The sequence below is a fragment of the Parus major genome, chromosome 3, assembly GCF_001522545.3.
Source record: "Parus major isolate Abel chromosome 3, Parus_major1.1, whole genome shotgun sequence".
Classification (NCBI taxonomy): Eukaryota; Metazoa; Chordata; class Aves; order Passeriformes; family Paridae; genus Parus; species Parus major.
The window spans coordinates 46,522,073-46,542,152 of record NC_031770.1 but is presented as its reverse complement, the minus strand read 5'-3'; the positions used below and the strand labels follow the sequence as shown (position 1 = coordinate 46,542,152).

The window sequence follows — 20,080 nt, the reverse complement described above, 5'->3', positions numbered from 1 at the left end:
TATGTTAGCTTAGTAGCTATTCTGAACTTAAGTGTGGCTGTGCTACGCTTGGCAAGTTTTTTTATGTCTCTGGAAACCTAATGTCAGTATAGGGAACAAAAGCATGCTAAACTCTAGTATCTCAGTGCAGATTTTTCCCCTTGTGATCTGTCGTTGTGAAATCATACACCTGGGTGCTGCTAAAGCCTCCGTTCCTTGTAGCTGCCTGGCCCAGCCCGGCCCCTAGAGGCTTTTTTGGGACAGAGCTTCAGCTGAAGCCGAGTGCAAGGGTCAGTTCAGTTTCGCTTTTGAAGGTGCAGAGGTGGGAGATATTCTCTTAATTTGTAGGTAAATCTTCAAACTAGTCCTGCAGTCATTACTACCACTTTAAATTACTTTTGGGGTTTTTTTTTGGTTGGTTGGTTGGTTTTGTTTTTGTTTTGTTTTGTATTGCTTTTTTGGACCTCCCAATAACACAGGTGCCTCCTGACTCTCCAAGTCTGTCCAGAACTTGAGCTGTGCCAAGATGACTTTCTTCAGTTTTGGAACTATACAGAGCTCTCAATATATCATTAAGGCATGATCTAATAGCATTAACAGCTTGATTCAATAATTAACAAGAAATTGCAAAAAGACAAGGAAACTGCTGCTGATAACCACAAACAACTTGGCTGTGGGAAAGGAACAGCTGTGTCATCGTATTTAAAAGAGAGCCTGAGACGAAGAAACCCGAGTTCTCCTAGGGCAGGTGAGCAGCCTCTGGGGAGGCAGTTGTTACTGTTGATTTATTTAACTTGGTGCTGGACCCTCCCTGCACCTCAGGTAAGCTATTCCTAGACTTAGACACTCTGCATGTGTAGTCTGTTTTTCTGAGAAAAAGGATTTTGACAGCATTCCTTTCCTTAATGTTTCTGGTAGCACGGAGTGAGTTAGCAGATGAATGCCTGTTTCAGGGAAGTCTACAGAAACATGAACCATACAGGGCTGTGGTTAAAATCTTGTTTTAAGCCTCAAAATCTTGTTTTAAGTCCTCAACTAAAAGGACTTTTTAAATGAAAGCTTAAAATGAAACAAATCTTTTGTCGTGAGCAGGAAAACTGTAGATGAGATGCACTTATGAGTTATGCAGGAACGGGGTAGGGCTTCCTTTGTTGTTGAGTGGCTGATTATAAGAGGCCTCTGGGGAGTGTGGCAAACAGGGGTGTAGCACATCTCTGGGGGTGCAGGTGAGGCAGGTTGCACAGTCAGGGTCACAGGTTTTCTTACTCATAAGGTTTGCCATGTGTTGTTTGTGGTGTTTCTGTTGGCTGGTTGGTTTTGGGGTTTCTGTTAGTAATGGTTTTAACATGGTCATAAAACTGTGGTTAGTACAAGGGTATGTAACCAAATTGAACCCTCCAAGGAGGATGGTCTGTACAGACCCATTCCTGCCCAGAGTGTTTGAGCTTTTCAGTGGTTTCATGGGGTGTTGTGGAGGAAACCTGCCTGTGGTGTGAACAGGTGAACCACCTCCTTTCACTGGTGGCCAAGCTTTGGGAGGAATTTGAAAGACTAAGGAGTATCTGGGAAAGTGAAAGGGAAATAGATTGGTGGAGTTCAGCTCTTCCATCTTTAGGGGAGGCCCACCAAATGTCAGAGGACTCATATGCTTCCCACTGGCAGGCAACAGAAGGATACCTGGTAGATGAATGAGATTGGAAATGGGTCCCCGCTCAGGGTGGTAATAAAAATTCCTCCAGACCCCCATCCCCTATCCAGGCACCACTTCAGAATAGGTATGAGGCCCTGGATCTAGAGAATCAGCCAGATGATTTAGAAGAAAATTATCTGCCCAGTGTGCCTCCCAATTATGATTCATATGTAAGACAAATCACCACCTCTAACAGCAAAAAGAAAAGAAGGGTGATCGTAGTGTGTGACTCCCTTCTGAGGGGAACAGAAGGCCCCATATGTTAACTGGACCCATCCCACAGGGAGGTCTGCTGCCTGCCTGGGGCCTGGGTCAGGGCCCCAGGGAGAGGGGGCTATCTCTATCACTGAGAGACTTCCTAGGCTTATTCAGCTCTTTGATTATTACCCACTGCTGATACTTCAGGCTGGCAGTGATGAGACTGAAGGGAGGAGTGTCAAGGCAATTAAAAGGGACTTTAGGGCACTGGCTTAAGTGGTTGAAAGGGCAGGTAGTGTTCTGCTCAGTCCCTTTGGTGACTGAGAAAAATGGTGCAAGGAATAGGAGAACTTACATCATTAACAAGTGGCACAAGGGTTGGTGTCATCATCAAAAGTTCGGATTCTTTGATCATGGGGAAACTTTTACAGCATCTGCCCTGCTGGAACCAGATAGGATACACCTCTCTGTGAAGGGCAGAAGGCTTTTAGCTCATGAACTGGCAGACCTCATTGAGAGGGCTTTAAACTAGGTTTGAAGGAGGAAGGGGATACAGCTGGGCTGTCTGGAAGCAGGCCCAAGGGTGGTAAGCCTGAGTTAGAGGTGAAATCAGTAGCCCAGGTGAGGTGTGTGTATACCAATGCACGCAGCATGGGCAACAAACAAGAAGAGCTGGAGGCCATGGTGCTACGGCAAAGCTGTGATGTAGTTGCTATCATGGAAATGTAGTGGGACAACTCACATGGATGGAGCACTGCACTGAATGGCTACAAGCTCTTCAGAAGAGACAGGAAGGGGAGAAGAGGTGGACAGGTGACCCTTTATATTAGGGAGGCTTTTGATGCCATGGGTATTGAAGCTAATGACGATGAAGTTGAATGCCTATGGGTAAGAATTAAGGGGAAGGCCAACAAGACTGACATCTTGTTATTGTCTGTTATTGTCCACCCAACCAGGAAGAAGTGGTGGACAACTTATTCTATAAGAAGCTAGATAATGTTTCATGATCCTCAGTCCTTGTTCTTGTAGGTGACTTCAACCTGCCAGACATCTGCTGGTAACTTAATACAGCAGAAAAGAGGCAATCCAGGAAATTTTTAGTGTATGGAGGTCAAATTTTTGTTGCAGCTGGTGGGTGAGCCCACCAGGAGAGGGACTATGTTGGATCTGTTGTTTGCAAACAGAGATGGGCTGGTGGGAGATGTGGTGGTTGGAGGCAGCTTGGGGCACAGTGATCATGAAATTATAGAGTTCTTGATATTTGGTGAAATTAGGAGGAGCACCAGTAAGACTTTTACACTGGACTTCCAGGGGGCAAACTTTGGCCTATTTAGGAGACTTATTCAGAGAGTTCCTTGGGAAGCAGCCCTTAAAAACAAAGGAGTTCAGGAAAGATGGGCATGCTGCAAAACAGAGATCTTGAGGGCTGTCCTAGTTTAGGGCAAATCAGGAAGGAAAACTCCAAATGAGAAATGCCCCTCCCCACTAACTGCTCCGGGAAAGGGAAAAAAAAATAAATAAAAAAATTCCGTGGAGAGAAGTGGAAAAAGCTGTTTATTTAACAGAAATTGAGTAATATTAAATAATAAAACCTCTTGCTGTTCGATGGGATGGCAAATCTAGGAAGAAAAGTCCTTTTCATGTGGTGTAGCTTGGCTCACTCAGGTTCTTATCAGTCCCTCCGGCGCTGGAAAGTGCCGAGGCCCAGGCCCCGTGGGCCACAGGCGTGAGCTCCCGGGGTTAGGCTGGGTGTTCAGTCCAGAGCAGGCTTGCACAGATCAAAGAAAAAAGGGAAAAAACAAAGGTCCAAGGAACTCCTCTGCCTCAGCTAGCTAAAACTAACTAAAAGCCAGAGAGAAGCTCTGTCCCGCTGTCTGTCCGTGCTGCAGACACCACAGTCCAGAGCCGGGATGTGGGGGAGTGATGTTTTCCTTAACACACTGTGTGCTTCTTCTTCCCCCTCTCTTGCTCTCAAAGCCAGTCTTAAAGGTGCAGAACTTAATATATAACATAAACCAGATGATTGGGGATACCAGTATCATAAAGTCACCCCAGGACAAGGGCATAGGAGAAGAGACTGTCTCTGTGTGATGAAAGACAAGTCAACAAGGTAAACATCTGGCCTGGATGAGCACGGAGGTTTTGGAGGAGCTTAGGAATAAAAAGAGGATGTATCATCTTTGGAAGAAGGGTCAGGTCTCTCAGGAAGTATTCAAGGGGCTGCTAGAGCATGTATGAAAAAAAATTAGAGAGGCCAAAGCTCAGTTTGAACTTAAAATAGTGACTTCTGTAAGGGATAATAAAAATGTTTTTACAAATTTAATGGTAAAGGGAAGGGAAATAGCAACTTTTGTTCTTTATTAGATGTGGGAGGGGACTTAGTAACTGCAGATGAGGAGAAGACCGAAGTGCTCAATGCCTTCTTTGCCTCAGTGGGAAAACAACTTGCCTTCAGGACAAGGTTGGGTTGGTAGATGGTGGCAGGGAGCAGAAGGGTCCCCCCGTTATGCAGGAAGAGGCAATCAGAGAACTGCTGAGATCCTTGGATATACATAAATCTATGGGACCAGATGGAATCCACCCCAGGGGGATGAGGGCAGATGAGCTTGTGAAGCTGCTCTCCATCATTTACCAACAGTCTTGGCTTCTTAGTGAATGTGCTGCATCCAGCTGGGGGCAGTCACCAGTGGTGTCCCTCAGGGGTCTGTGCTGGGACCAGTCCTGTTCAATATTTCTATTGATGACATGGATGAGGGCATTGAGTCCTTCATTAGTAAATTTGCAGATGACACTAAGCTGGGTGTGTCGATCTGTTGGAAGGGAGGAGGGCTCTGCAGAGGGACCTGGAACGGTTGGATGGGTGGGCAGAGTCCAACAAGATGAAGTTTAATAAGATGAAGTCCAAGTGTTGAGTCCTGCATTTTGGCCACAGTAACCCCCTGCAGTGTTACAGGCTGGGGACGGTGTGGCTGGACAGTGCCCAGGCAGAAAGGGACCTGGGGGTGCTGGTGACAGCAGCTGAACATGAGCCAGCAGAGTGCCCTGGTGGCCAAGAAGGCCAGTGGCCCCTGGCCTGGATCAGGAATGGTGTGGCCATCAGGAGCAGGGAGGTCATTCTTCCCCTGCACTCAGCACTGGTGAGGCCACACCTGAGTTCTGTGTCCAGTTCTGGCCCCTCAGTTTGGGAAGGACATTGAGACACTTGAGCGGGTCCAGAGGAGGCAACGAGGCTGGTGAGGGGCTTGGAACACAAGTCCTGTGAGGAATGGCTGAGGGAGCTGGAGTTGTTTAGCCTGGAGAAAAGGAGATTCAGAGGTGACCTTATCACTCTCTACAACTCCCTGAAAGGTGTTTGTGGTCAGGTGAGGGTTGGTCTCTTTCTTCAGGCAGCAACAGACAGAATGAGAGGACACAGCCTCAAGCTGTGCCAAGGGAAATATGGGCTGGATTGTTGGGAAGGTAGAATTAGAAAGAAATTATAAATATGACTTTGTAGCCAGAAAGGCTAAGGAAGAAATACAAATGATAGCACGGTTTGAATAATTCAAACAAACCAGGCTGGTATGCCAGAACACATTCTTTCCTGCAATAAAACCAAGCTGAGACCCCTCATCCCAGCCTTATAAGGAAAGGTCTGAAGGACCCTGAGATAACTAAAAATATGCAAAAATAGCGATTTCTATAGGTTGCACACAAATGTTACTGTATTAGTATACTTAGAAAGATTGGTCAGTGAAAGAATAGAATATTCATATGTATAGATTATATAAGTAATTGTAAAAGAGAGTTCACTCTCTTGGTCTCTCTTGGTCTCTCTTAGTCGCTCTTAGTCTCTCTTAACTCCTTTCTTAGTCTCTCTTAGTCTCTCTTGGTAACTCTTGGTAACTCTTGGTCTCTCTTAACTCTTAGTTCTTTTGTTTTCTCTTGTCTCTCTTACTACGTTCTCTTGCTGCTCTTTCCTGCTCTTTAGCTCTTTTTCCCGGCTCTCTCATTTCTGTTATGTTCTGTAACTCTCTTTCGTAGAAATCTTAAGTCTTAAACTCATGTATTCGTATCTTACCCTCTTTTGTATTGTTCTCCCTGAGCCCGCCTTGAGCTCTATCTGTTAGCACATAGCAGGCTCTCTCTCTCTCTCTCTCTACCCCACGCCCTGAAATAAACTTCTAACACCTAACTCGATTATAGAGGTCTTTGCCGTGTCTCTGACCGTCCCCAGAAAGCGTCTCCTACACTGGATATTAAAGTTTTTCTTGTAAAGAGTGATAAAGTACTAGAATGATCTACCTGGGGAGGTGGTGGAGTCACCATCCCCAGATATGTTTAAAAACAGACTGGATATGGCACTTGGTGCCATGGTTTAGTTGAGGTGTTAGGACTGGGTTGGACTCGACAATCTTTAAGGTCTCTTCCACCCTGGTCATTCTGTGAATTCTGTGAGATTCTCGGAGATCTGATTCCAGCTCACACACTTTTATGGGACTTTCAGCTGAGAAAGAAGAGCAGAAGATAGATGTTTATTTTTCAGGTACAGGCTCCTCAGAGTGCAATGCAGTGGGCAGGAGAGATTGTCTGCAGCACTAGAAGGAAGATAATATTTTGCTGCTTTATTTGGGTGAAGTTGCCCTCTCCCTTTCTTCGAGCAGGCAGCTGATGGTGGGTGCTTCCACAGTGCCCGCTGCCCTCTCAGTATTACTGGCTGCTCTCATACATAGTCTCAGGCCAGAAGCTGGGGATAGATTCATGCTGATCTATCATGATCATGATATCTATCTATCATGATTCTTACTCTCTCCTTTGTCCGTCCTCTTATATTCTGTATTTCTGCAGGTGCTGTAATGATAGGGGTGGGACTAGACAACAGGGTACCCTGATTCATCTGCAAATGCATGTGTCTATATACTCCTAATCTGGCCTTTAATGAGGAGGACCGTTTACTCCTGGAAGTGAAAAGTATCCTTTTTTGTTCTGCTTTTCACTGACTTTACTGGTTCATGTTACAGCCACTGGATACAGTTACATTCAAGGCGCTGATCTTGCTAGAGATATCTTCAAACCAGAAAGACCAGTTAGCATCTTGTTAAATTCCAGCTTTCCAAAAAATGGCATCATTAGTGAGGGCTTTAATATATCTTAGGTCACTTGAAGAGAATAGAGACTTGCAAACTAAAGAGAACAGAGTCACTACTTAATGCACTCACTAGTACCTATCTACAAAGGTCTTAAAGTCTTTTTCCTCCAGTCTGGAGCACAGTTAGAGCTTGATAGCACTCAGTTTTACACAAGCCTGGTCACAAAAGTGGACTGACATAGCCTCTAGTTTATACAACCACATTGATAATTCAAATATATTTCACACAAGTCATACAAGACATACAGATGCTCCATCACATTTTGTTAGAATTTTCTTATATTTCTGAGGTGAAAAAAGAGGCTTTGATGCAAGAAAAAATAAAATTCAGATTTCAGATATTTTGCTGGGATGATTCTCTGGAATCAGATATTGTTTGTGCTTTCTGGGGAAATGGGGGAGCCCCAGTAACCTGCCATTTCCCTTGCATTTGTTACATCTAGCCATACTAAGTACCCTGTTAATTTCTGTTTCTCATGTAAGTGTTCTTTGTGCTACATGGAATAAAACTAAAATAGGTTAATCATTAACTAATTTTGCCAGTAGCAGCTGAACAATCTCGTGTGTTCCCAGCTGTAAATAATCTATAATCTGTTTTTTTGATTTTTTTTGTAGGTACTGATATATTGTTCAGTCTTCCAGCAGGAAATGAAAAACATTTATTTATTTCTCCTTTCCATCTTACCTTTTCTTTTGAAAGTCACTGGCATCAAAGATGTTATATTTGGTCATAATAATTTCACAGAGTATCAAGTGGGAAACATGAACCTCATTCTCTCTGTCCCACATGGTGGGTCCGTGGAACCTAAAGACATCCCTGATCGAGAGGCCGCCTGTTGGGATGCGAAGACATCCTCTTGTATTTTCTCTCATGACTGTCCTCCTGGAAGTATTCAAAATTCTGAGAAATGCAAAGTATCTACCAACCAAGACAGGTATACTATAGAGGTGGCTCAGGCTCTTGCTGAAGAAATCAACATTACTCATGGCTTCTTCCCACATATCATCATAAACCACCTACAGAGGTTCAAGATGGATGCTAACAGGGAAAAGGAAGAAGCCTCCTTTGGAATTCCCCAAGCAGAACAGGCCTGGGAGGACTATATGGGATTTTTGACTACTGCAAAATCACAGATGTCAGAGGGCCTGATTCTGGATATCCATGGACAAGCACATCCTGAAAGGTGGATAGAACTAGGTTACACACTTTCAAAAACTTCCCTTAACTCAGGTGTCTTTTCTGCCTTGAATTCCTCAATTAGCCATCTGGCCAGTCAGCTAGTAAATGTGTCTTCTGAGACTTTGGTTGCAGGGAACAGAAGTTTGGGTAAATATATTGAAGAACAAAACAAGAGTTATGTTTGTGTGCCTTCTCCCTCCAATCCTAGCCCAAATAATGGAAACTATTATAGCGGTGGGTACATAACAAAGACTTTTGGTTCCCGTAGTTCTGGTACCATTGATGCCATTCAGCTTGAATTGCCCCAGTGGGTGAGGGCAGCTGAAGAGCGTCACAGATTTTGTAAAGCACTGGCAAGGGCTGTAATGAAATTCTGGCAAGCTAACTATTGCAGCCAGTACAAGCACAAACTTCTGCCATGCTGAAAGAAGCAGTCTTGTTAAGATATCTGTTCTTAATAGTGATCTGGAACAATCAAACAACTCATTCAGCTGGAACATTTAAGCCTGAAAAATAATTGTGGATGCTGATAGAAAGAAACCATCCTGCAAAGGAATGCATCAACATAGAGGAAATCCACAGTTAACACCAACAAATCCATTAACACATAGCTTTGTACCAGGCCCAGCATTGAAAAGACTGATGTAAGATGAGTGGGTGCAACTATCACTTGCCTGTGCTTAATTTCTTTCCAGTCTCATCCTCTGTTTTGAAGCACATAATAAACAATCTTCTAATAAATTCTGTGCAATACCTTAATGGATTATCTATTCAAAGAAATTAAATGTCTCTGCTTTTCTTTTGACACTTAAGAAAGACAGTTGGATAATATCATTGTATAAAATGTTTGGGGCCAGGATCAGTTTCTATATGGTGCTTATAAAGCCCTAGGGTTTGGAATTAAAAAGTACCGCTGAGCAATGACATACAGTCTGATCTACTTCAGTTTTTTTTAATATAATGAACCAGGAAAAAAAGATCTGATAGCACTTACAGCACTGTAATTTTGTCACACTTTAAATAGCATAACAATAAGGTGTTATAAGTGACTGGATGGAAGGTTGACAAAGATAGCAAATACATACCATGCATTTTCCCTTACACCATGATTCCCTCCTGAGAGCTTGTCCATTGATTTCATTCACCATAGGATTAAACACTTGATTGTTACTGGGAATAATACTACATTTAGGATAGTTTCTGCACAGTGAAGAATATAGTGGCATGAATAGCCATGACTACAAGTCAACTCCTAGAAAACACAGGCAAATAATAAGGAAAACCAAAGGGAGAAGGAAGCAAGACTGAAAAGGGTACTATTTGAAAATTAAGAACCTATGAAATCCTAGTACTGATAAAAGTTTGGTAAAAAGAAAATATTGAGTAAAAAGTCAGTTTTGAGGAAGTAAATAGTTAATAAACTGAAGAGAAGTGGGATATCTGCATCTTGCAACCACAGTAAAATAATTTAGGCCTGACTATTAGGAGTGACAATGCCAAAGAGAAAACATTACATTACATATGATAAAACATAACACATAGGAGCATCAAAATAAGTGGGTAAGTATCTCTCTGAACCTGAACTGTGCATTTTTTAATCATCTTTGAAGAGTAGGCAATTTTCGGGTAACTGAAAGAGACTTTATGTAACTTTCAAAATTATACAGGGCTCAGAATTGCAAGAATGTTACTTTTCATAGGCTAACCTGCTAGATCATAGGTCAGATGAAGTGAACACAAGTTGTAAATGACAGATCACACTTTAGCTGGTGCCACCTGTTTTGTCAGACAAGTCTGATTTTAATTCTGATCACAAAGTTTGCTAATGTGGTAGGCTGACCCTGGCAAACACCAAGTGCCTGCCCAGTTTCTTGCTTCCTTCCTTACTTCTCCCAGTGGGATGGGGAAGAGATGTGGAAGAGCAAAAGTGAGAAAATTCTTGGGTCACAATGAAGACGGTTTAATAGGTGAAGCAAAGCTGCATGTGCAAGCAAAGCAAAACAAAGAATTCAAGCACTGCTTACCACAAGCAGTCAGATCTTTGTTTAGCCGCTTCCTGGGAAACGGCCTCAGCAAACATAATGAATGGTTACTTGGGAAGTGAATGGTCACTATAGGGAAGACAAACACAATAACCATAAACATCTTGGTTCCCTCCCCCATTCCATGAGGATGTTATATGGTACGGAAAATTTCTGGTCAGTTCAGGTCAGCTGTCCCAGCTGTGTCCCTTCCCAGCTTACTCACTTGGTGCGGGGAAAAAAGCACCTTCTTCTTGTGCTGGCATTGCTCAACAATAGCCAAAACACTGTTGTGTTATCAGCACTGTTTTATTTACTAATCCACGACACAGCACCATACAAGCTGCTATGGAGAAAATTAAGTGAATCTCTGCCAGATCCGGTACAGCTGATAAATAAGAATTTTAAATGTACTCCCATAAGGTATTTTGCAGCTACCCTTAAATCCATCATAGCCTTGTAACAAGTCAAAGGCAGGAAAATAATTGCAAGTCATTCTATATACACTTCATGAGAAGAATGTCTTTTCAAGAAGCCCTGCAGATCAAACACCATTCAATACCAGTGATATAGAAAACCTGCTATTTTCCCTGAAATAGCAGGTAATAATATCACTAGTTATATGCATTATCCTAACTACTCACTAAGGTGAGACACTTGGCACTATTTGTATGTTTAGCCAAAGGATGAAAATGTGTTCTGTGCTCTGTGTCAAGTTATGACATTGTCATGGAATGCTGAAATGCAAGAAAAGATTTGCAGAATCATGATAATCATGATGGATAATTAATTGACTATGAGCTCAGCAGACACTTTCCTGGCTTAGAGGATAAACACACTCTTTGAAAGCATAAGCAAGGAATGAACAGGAAGAAACAGCAGGGCATATTAACTCTCTGTTGACTTTATGATTAATCTGTCAGGAAAAAACACAGTGTAATATTCAATATTGAGGAGTTCAAACTGGATAAATTAAAGCAGAGAGGAAATCACTGGTTTTGACATAAAGTGTAACTGTCAGCAAATATACATTAAGTCAAATGGTCTTTTCAAAATCTAGTTATAATCATACACTGGCTTTATTAGAATTTATTCATTGCATGAAGGATTGGAATAGAAGTAAAGATTTGTTTTTTACATGTTCTACTTAATAATGAAGCAGATTTAAATGTAACTGAAAAGAAAAACAGAGAAAAAATAACAAAAGAAATCTGCTAATCCACTTTAATGAAGATGGAAACTACATTTATTTGTTATGACTCAAGTCTTCAATGGAACCTGGACCCTTTTCCCGTCCCTTGTGACTGGACTTCTCAGCTCTGATCCTTTGAAGACCTTTAAAAAATTTCAAGACCTAATTAACATATTGAGACAACAGACCAGATTGATAGCATTTTGTAACAGCACAGACAAAAAATGTGTTTTTGTGCACATAGCTTACAGAAAATGTCTGATTTAATTTTGTTGTAAATCCATTCCATTCAGAATAGTTGCTCCTAATTTCCCAAGGCACAAGGACCCCCGTATTTTATTTTCTTTTTCAGGAAGAAAACAAAACACAGATTTCCAAAGTTCATTAGTGGTCAGTAAGATAGCCTATGTGCCAACTATTTGAACACCGTACTCCTGAGTTTTTTTCTGACACACAACAATGCTGTATGTACAAGAATTAGGTCATATACATTGGAATGCAGAACTGGAATGCAAAGTGCCCTATTAATCCCACCTAACCAGCCATCTAGGATCTAACTCTTATCCAAGTTAGTTCTCTAGGTACTAGAGAAAGGGATCAGCACCTTTGCTAGGGGTGATTCTTCTCATCCTATTACATGTGGGATTGACAAGCCTGTGGAATATTCTGATTTTGGTCCATAGAAGAAAAACCTAGGAAGCTTTGCTAGACATCTTGCAACAGATCAGATTATTAATACCCATAAAATAGTACTACCTTACAATACTCAAAGCTTTGGGCTTTTTTTTGATGGGAATCAAAAGGTTTGGGGCTGGTTAAAAGAATCGAGTCTCAGCAAAACATTAATGACATGAGGTTGAACAGGAGGACTAAACATCTGCAATACTCACTCTTTGGCATGCTCACTTCAACTGGATTCTCAAGCTTCCACCAAAGTTGGAGTTGGAGTTGGATAGGTAGTAATGAAAATCATGTTAGAAAGTTAAGATGAGAAGCAGACAATTAACAGCGGAATGTCAGAGTATGTCACTGTAATAACATACAAGTGCTAATGACTTCTGATGTAGAATGCCACCACAAAAGGTAGAAAACACTTGTGCTTACCTCATATATAGGAAGAAAGCCAAATACTGCACCAGCCTCTTTGCATACAAACTCAAAAGTTTCCATAGGTTGGCGCTGGCCAAGGGAAGACAAAGTCAGTGCATCAGTAGTTGAAGACAAAAGGTAACAAAGACATTCTTACTATAACTGCAAGAGAAGTTTTATATTCCCATGATTTTTAAGGTTAAAGCCAGGTAAAGATGGAAGAGCTCCACTGACATTCAATTAGAGTTGTAGAAAGTATGTGAAATGAAATCTCTCTCCTTGCTTCTGATTTCGTAGGAGCCCTGAAAGAACTATTGTAACCAAACAGGGATTCACTGTTATTCTAGTATATTCATACATCCTTCAAGTAAACTTAAGCTATTTAGGTTTTATATTGAAGGAGAGGAAAATGCTAGTTTTTTTTTTTTACATGTTTAAACCAGTGAATCAGTTGTGCTGCCTTCTAAACTGAAATTTGAAAATGTGAAAAATGAGAATGAAAACCATAGACATTTCTTAGATCCCTCTGTTTTTGCTTTTTTGTTCTAGCTTGTCCATTGAATGGGCAAGAAAGATATGTAGGGTTATTTATGGAAAATTTTTAAATGAGAAATACAAATTTATTTCCTATATGTTGCACAGAACATAATTTTGTCATATACATTAGCTACCTTTTCAGGAGCAAGAGCTTTGAAAAACTTGAAGGTCTGAGCTTCTTCCTCATGTCCAGCCTTTTCTAAATCTGATCTGGTCAGTGATTTCCACCTGTATGTACAAGACATAAAAAATCTGAAGTTCCTATCAAAATGACAGTTATGAACACAATATTTTTATATGTCTCCAAAATGAAATTATTTTGAAGTATAAAATAATATATTATATATCCAAATATTTAGTTCCAAATATAGAAGAAATTATCTAGAGTGTCTGTTAGTGCAGATTAACAGTTGCCTTTATAATCAAAAAAATAAGTCAGGTCACACAAGCTAAGGAACTACAGGGAGAAACTGAGACAATTCTATATATACCTGCTGGCATTTTTCAATAGATCTCCTGAGATGCTTGTTTAAACTGTAAGCACCTATGCTGCTCAGATGGGTTTGTGCCTTTTCCAGCACGTGCACATTTGGGGAATATTTTCCCACAGCATTCTCCTGGAGAAGCTGGCTTGTCATGCCTTAGCTGGGTGCACTGGGTGCTGGGTAAAAAATGACTGGATGGCCAGGCCAAGAGAGTGGTGATGAATGCAGTTAAATCCAGCTGGCACACCAACAAGTGGTGTTCTCCAAGGCTTACTGATGGGCCCAGTTCTGTTTAATATCTTTACTGATCATCTGGACAAGGAGATCAAGTCCACCCTCAGTAAGTTCAGAGATCACAGCCAGTTGGATGGGAATGTTGATCTGCTGGACTGTGGGGAACCTCCGCAGAGGGACCTGGATAGGCTGGACCAATGGGCCAAGGCCAATGGAATGAAGTTCAACAAGGCCAGGTGCCAGGTCCTGCCCTTGGGTCACAACAGCCCCTGACAGCGCTACAGGCTGCGGGCAGAGAGGCTGGAAAGCTGCCTCATGGAAAAGGGCCTGGGGGTGCTGGCTGACAGTGGCTGAACACGAGCCAGTGTGTGCCCAGGTGGCCAAGAAGGCCAATAGCACATAGTCACAAGCTCAGCTGGGTAGGACATGGTGTACATAATGCTAAAGTTATGGGCTTGATCCCTGTACAGGTCATTTGCTTAAGAATTGGACTCAATGATCCTTGTGGGTCCCTTCCAACTCAGTATATTCTGAGTCAGTATATTCTGGGATATTCAGCCTGTGATATACAAGTAGTGTGGACCAGCAGGACTGTGGGTGATTGTCCCCCTATACTTGGCACTGGTAAGGGCACACTTCAAGTGCTGTGTCAGTTCTGGGCCCCTCAATTCAGGAAGGATGTTGAGGTCCTGGAGTGTGTCCAGAGATGGGCAACATAACTTGTAAAGGATTGAGAGGATAAGTCCATGAGGAGCAGATGGGAGAGCTGGAGTTCTTCAGCCTGGGGAAAAGAAGGCTTTGGAGATACCTTATTGATCTCTACAACTACCTGAAATAAGGCTGAAGCCAAGGGGTTGGCCTCTTCTCCCAGATGACAACAGAACAAGAGCAAATGGCCTCAAGTTCCACCAGGGGAGGTTTAGATTAGATATTAAGAACGATTTGTTTGCTGAAAGCATAGTCAGGCATGGGAACAGTCTGCCCAGGGAGGTGGTGGAGTCACTGTTCCTGAAAGTGTGCAAAAGGCACCTGGATGTAGCACTTGAGTGATATGGTTTAGAAGTGAATATGGTGCTCCTTGGTTAATGGTTGGACTTGAGCTCAGAAATATTTTCCTTTATGATTCCATGAATATATATCTGTTAATAACACTTATAACATTATTTGTTAATTGGGAACCTAAACTGTTATCTTGGTGATGAATGTCATATGAGTTATCCAGTAAGTGGATAATACTAGCATCACAAAGATAAGTGGCTTGTCCCAAGACAATTGTCTGCATCCTGCAGAGAACAAAGCCTACCATCCATAAGTAACACAGCCTTTTGGATGGTGGTTGGCTAGCTCTCCGTTACAATATTTGGTACAGTTAATCCAGAGGAACCAAGTCATTCTTGAGGTGACAGCACACAATGTAGAATGGTAAGACTGAAACCTTACACTGCACAGAGTGTGCCTACTTTTTTTCCCCAGTTCTCTACTGGGGAAGAGTTAAGCATTTCTCATTTTCTTGCTCTTTGTCTGTTTAGTTCATGTGTTTAAATGTATGATAGCCGTTCTCCTTTACTGAACTATTTGAAGAATCCTCAAAAAGTAGTCACAGTTTGACACAGGTATGTAATTTATGGAAAGCTTCTTTCAGGTTAGCTGACTCAATGATAGTATCTTTGGTTCCAGAGGTTTCAAACTGGCTGCTGACTATTCAGAGGAACTACAGGAGTCCTTCAAACTCAGCCAAGCACTTCTCTATACTGACGAGTTACTGTTCTGACTGCAGTGACACTACTCATATTAGTAAGAACTCCATGGAATAATAATTATTAGCAGGATACCAAATTAAATGGGGTAATAGTAAAGTCCTTAGAGGTTTTCCATTGTTCCAATGTGCTTTGGTTGAAAGGCAGCCTAAGAATGAACATGGTGTATGAAACCTTACCATGAAACAATGCATGACTTTTTAAGTCCTGAATAATTTTTTCCATATTTGATTGCTTTGTTACTTAAGACACTGCGTGCATTGACTCAGAAGATGCCCTCTTCAATATTTCTGTTCACTTGGTTAAATCCACTAATTAATGAATCAGAGAGTTCCAGAACTAGAAATATGTACTTTAACTAACAGGCCAGGCGCTCTGACTTGACTTGTAACTAACCCATATCCCTTAAGAACTCTACCTAGAAGAAAAGTTCAACACTGCTATTGAACATAGATTTATTCCAGTTTCAGAATGCCATGATCTGTGGATCTGCTACCCATGTATGTGAATGTATCCATAACATCCCAGCAAATTTAAGACAACCATTTCTTACACTGAAAGATTAAATTTGGGTTATTTTTCTAGAAGGATTTGTGTTTTGCTCTAAACTATTCACATTAAGCTTTTTCAATAAATTTTTGGAGATCCAGAAATATAGCAACTTTAGGAATTTCAAAGGTAACAGGCTGCTAACCTGAGCAGCATATATAATATACCACATCTAATTTGGCTAAAAGCTGAGACAAGTATCTAGCCATCACTATTACTGAGTTGAAACCTTGAATGTCACCTAATCCTGACAGTCACCAAGTCATAAAAATGAAAAGATTTATCCATACTGGGTCAAAAACCATCTTTAAAAATATTTTTCTGGATAACACATAGTACTAATTTTTTTCTGACCTTCAGATTAAAGGTGTTTTTAAAGACACTTTCAAAACTGTTCCTCAAATCACACATGTATGTAAATGTATGAGATCTTACTTGTCTCTGTCCAGCATGAGAGGATATATAACCTTCTTCTTTTCCATACGTTTGCTCTCTTTAATTATAGCAGAAAATTCATTAACATCAAGTGGCAAAATCAACCGACTGGTATCTGATAAATCAAACTTCCTGGCTTGTCCAAAGTAACCAAAATAGTATCCAGTCATGGCATGCCAAAGCCTACAGACATAATAGAAGCAGTGCCAAAGGACAGAAAAGAAAAATGGATATTTTTAGAAGTGGAATAGGAGTGAGATAATATCTGTATACATTATCAAATTCTACAGCACTGTTCTAGAGTTCAGTGTGCTATTCATAAAAAACATCAATGAGATTGTTTTTATAATTTAAATAATTTGAGAGTGAAAAAAAATTCAGAAGGTTGTTGGAAAAAGCAGGCAAAAAAAACCAGTGCATGTTTGTACTTATGAAAATGAAGATTAAATGTACAAAAATCCTGAATTGTTCCTGCAGTAAAGTGCTGCCACCACAGCAGGATCTACACAAAATTTCTTCATTTATACTTCCAGAAAACCAAAAGAAACCCCTTCAAATGTACTTGTTAGCTGAGAAGGAATTATAGTTGTCTATGAAGCATCTCCAAGCTTCCATGGCCTAATTGCATGCACATTGATTAGATGCCATGCTTAGGATCCATGTCAATTTAACAAGTATTGAAAGCTAAAATAGGATTAGAACAGGAGGTAATTTTTAAAATTACGTAGCCATTACTTATGCATTTAAAGTAAAGCAAGGGCTGAAAGAAAATGACTCTGCAAAAGATCTGACTTCCAGAGAAATGTTACATTAAAACCAGCTCTTTTGATTGCTAAAGAGAAAATGCACTCAGTGTTCTACTTATTTAAATTCTAGCCTAAGTACAACAAGAAAAGGAACTTTGAATATAGCTCAACTGATTTGGCATAACAGTTTTAATCATTTTATACCTGACTGAACCATCAATGGATGCTGTCACTACTACATTTTTCTCCTCTTCAATAAAGAAGTCAACCACTTCACTAGCATGTGCCCTCCAGCAGAGCTCCTCCTTTATGTACTGAGGGGAAAAAAGCAACAGAACCATATTTGAGGCAGTTCCCCATGATGGTTGCCAGCTTAGTGGATTTATCAACATGTCTTTCTGGAAATAAGAGGTGAAAAAATAGTCCCTCCATGAAACAGCCTGAAATGGCATATGGTAGGAACACCAACCTGGGGATATGGATAAATTTATTCTTAATATACCTTCTTTGAACACAATGAAATAATGTGAACACTATTTTACTTATGTTTTTCTATTTTTTTTTTCACAGCATCGAGTTATTCTTTCAAGCACAAAAAATGATCTTTATATACAGAAAATATTTTTATCCCTGTAGAGCTCTGCCTTTTTTGGTTTTTTTTTCTCTTTGTTTGGGTATACTGTTCAAGTTAAGAAGATCTGAAAGATAATTCCTTACATTTTTTCTATTTCGTGAATCTTCTAAGAATGAGGCAATATTCCAGCGAATAATATATCCCTCTGTTTAAGGAAGGAAAAAACAAAACATCAGTAAGTTTCTTTAGTGCTACACCTTCACTTGTTGCTGCCATTTACTCTCAGTAGACACTGGGCAGAATGAAGCAGAGAACACAGGTCAGTTAGTTTACAGTGAATATAACTGTCTTATTGTCAAGCTCAGAGTAGAAATAATGGAGTGTTCATTAATATGCAAAGAAACACATATACTACTTGTGAAAAATGTATCATTAACTGGATAGGCTTGAAAGGGAAGTAAGGCAAAGCTTTTTCTTTAAATTATACGAGTGAAAAACAAGAGTCATCTTGTCAAGACAGTTGTCTACAGCACAGCTGAGCTATGAGAGCTTCCTGGAAATTACACCTGTTTTCAATCCTGGTAAAATGGACAAAGTTTAATTAATTGTATACATAATGAATGCTTAATGTTTTACAACCTTTTAGTGAACTCATGTGAAACTAGAATCAAAGAACCACTTTCCTTATCACCCACAACTGCCCTGTTCTCTGCCTAGGCTCCCTCTTTCCTGATGAAGCTGCCTCTTACTTCTCATTTCTACTACAAGACAGAGAAATATTTTGTGTAATTCCAACTTTTATACCAGTCACATCTGATTTATAGGACTGTACATTTGCAAGCAAGGGAGGAGGCAGGAAGAGAAGCTGACCTTTTCATAACAAGGAAAAATCTGTAGTGAGGAGAGGAAATTGGTAGCAGCACTGCAGATAAAAGAGAAGAGTGTGGAAAGCATGAAAAGCAAATATACAGTGACACAAACACAAAAAGGCAAAGGGACAGTGTCAAATTAATAGATAATAAGGTGGATACTTTTCAACAGTTAATTGAAATCTTGTTCAGTGCATGTTGCCTTTCTGATCATTTATTCATTTGAATCAGAGAAGAGTGGAAACTCCTCATCATTTTCAGTATAAAAGTCAAATTTTTGCTTGATTTTGAAGAAGGGGAAAAAATCCCTTGCTCCATCTAATATCTGACCACATAAGAGCAGGAAGCTGGCAGAAAACAGTTCTAATATGTATTTTAAAAGAAAAGTGACACATTATTACAGACACAGAAATAGAAGATCTCCAGGCTAATTCCAAAGGTTTGAAGAAGAATCAGCAGATAAACTTCTGAACATTCTGCCAAAGGAGAGCCAGACATCGTGTGAAATTAAAAGTGTAACAAGGAGCTGCTAGCATAGACACGTGCTTTTCCTATATAGCTGCGTACTGCTGGAGCCATTACTGCACAGTCCGTATCAGTGTTTGAATCACAGCTCTTGACACAGACCAAGCTGCAACTTTTTATTTAGCATTATTACCGTGGAACTGCAATTTTTGCTTGCTCTTAGCAGTAATCTTTGCCCTTGGGATCAATATAGTAATTTAGATGGAAAGTATATTCAGGGCATATGAATAAAGAAAAATTTAATGTCTTTTATGAAAACAATTCTACTGATAACACTATAACACTAAGATTTTATCTACCATCCTTTTAGAAAACAAAACACTTTTTACAATTAATTATAGCTCTGTTGGAAAAAACCCTGGCAGCACTTGGATCATCATTTCCACATTTCTGGCACATTTACAGTGTGATACTTTCTTGTCCAACTGACTGTCCTGAACAGAATGACTAACGTGTTTACTCACCTTTACTACCCGCCAAAAGAATTTTAGTGAAGATGTCTGTACACAGTGAAGTCAGAGGACCTGCAGGATGTTCTGAAAATGGCAGAAGTTCTCTCATCAAGTTTCCCTAAAACAAACAAACACACAAACAAACAGTCAAATAAACCCCATATATTTATCTTATAATACCTACATTAAAAAGATTAGTTCATCAGAATTTGAATGCCGTTGATTTAACCTATTCAACATTACCAAGCTCATATCTGTTCAGAAAGCTGCTAAGAAGGTAAATTCCTAAATCTACTGAATGATGAAGATAGCTGTGGTGTATTCTTCTGGATTGCTGTCTCTTGTATGCCAAAAGGACATGCTATTTAATTCTTCAGGCAAGTCAGCCTAATTGTACCTACCCCTACTTCACCACTTACCCTTCATTTGCTATGGAATAA

The 20,080-nt window shown here is 40.4% G+C and overlaps 2 protein-coding genes across 4 annotated transcripts in view; one reads left to right on the top strand and one right to left on the bottom strand.

Moving 5' to 3' along the window:
- Positions 1–583: 583 nt before the first annotated feature.
- On the top strand, positions 584–9,099 carry LOC107202570. Its single transcript, XM_015623440.2, has 2 exons — positions 584–801; positions 7,611–9,099. Exon 2 carries the CDS (start codon positions 7,644–7,646, stop codon positions 8,598–8,600), a length of 957 nt encoding a protein of 318 aa, XP_015478926.1. The 5' UTR covers positions 584–801; positions 7,611–7,643; the 3' UTR covers positions 8,601–9,099.
- A 747-nt stretch (positions 9,100–9,846) lies between these two features.
- Positions 9,847–20,080, bottom strand: part of WDR64 (WD repeat domain 64) — a 68,039-nt gene continuing 57,805 nt past the window's right edge. For 2 of the 3 annotated variants that reach the window (XM_033512688.1, XM_015620323.3), the window contains exons 23-30: positions 19,653–19,758; positions 17,938–17,999; positions 17,425–17,534; positions 16,475–16,657; positions 13,149–13,242; positions 12,493–12,567; positions 12,279–12,312; positions 9,847–11,531 (exon numbers count right to left, since the gene is read on the bottom strand). In XM_033512688.1, the coding sequence (XP_033368579.1) occupies positions 11,443–11,531; positions 12,279–12,312; positions 12,493–12,567; positions 13,149–13,242; positions 16,475–16,657; positions 17,425–17,534; positions 17,938–17,999; positions 19,653–19,758 (753 nt within the window). In that variant the 3' untranslated portion in view covers positions 9,847–11,442. The remainder of the gene's footprint in view (positions 11,532–12,278; positions 12,313–12,492; positions 12,568–13,148; positions 13,243–16,474; positions 16,658–17,424; positions 17,535–17,937; positions 18,000–19,652; positions 19,759–20,080) is intronic. The other variant, XM_033512689.1, reaches the window with a different exon arrangement.

Bases quoted from the DNA above. Each gene is read 5' to 3' on its own strand.
- LOC107202570 (XM_015623440.2), top strand. From the start codon at position 7,644: ATGAAAAACATTTATTTATTTCTCCTTTCCATCTTACCTTTTCTTTTG.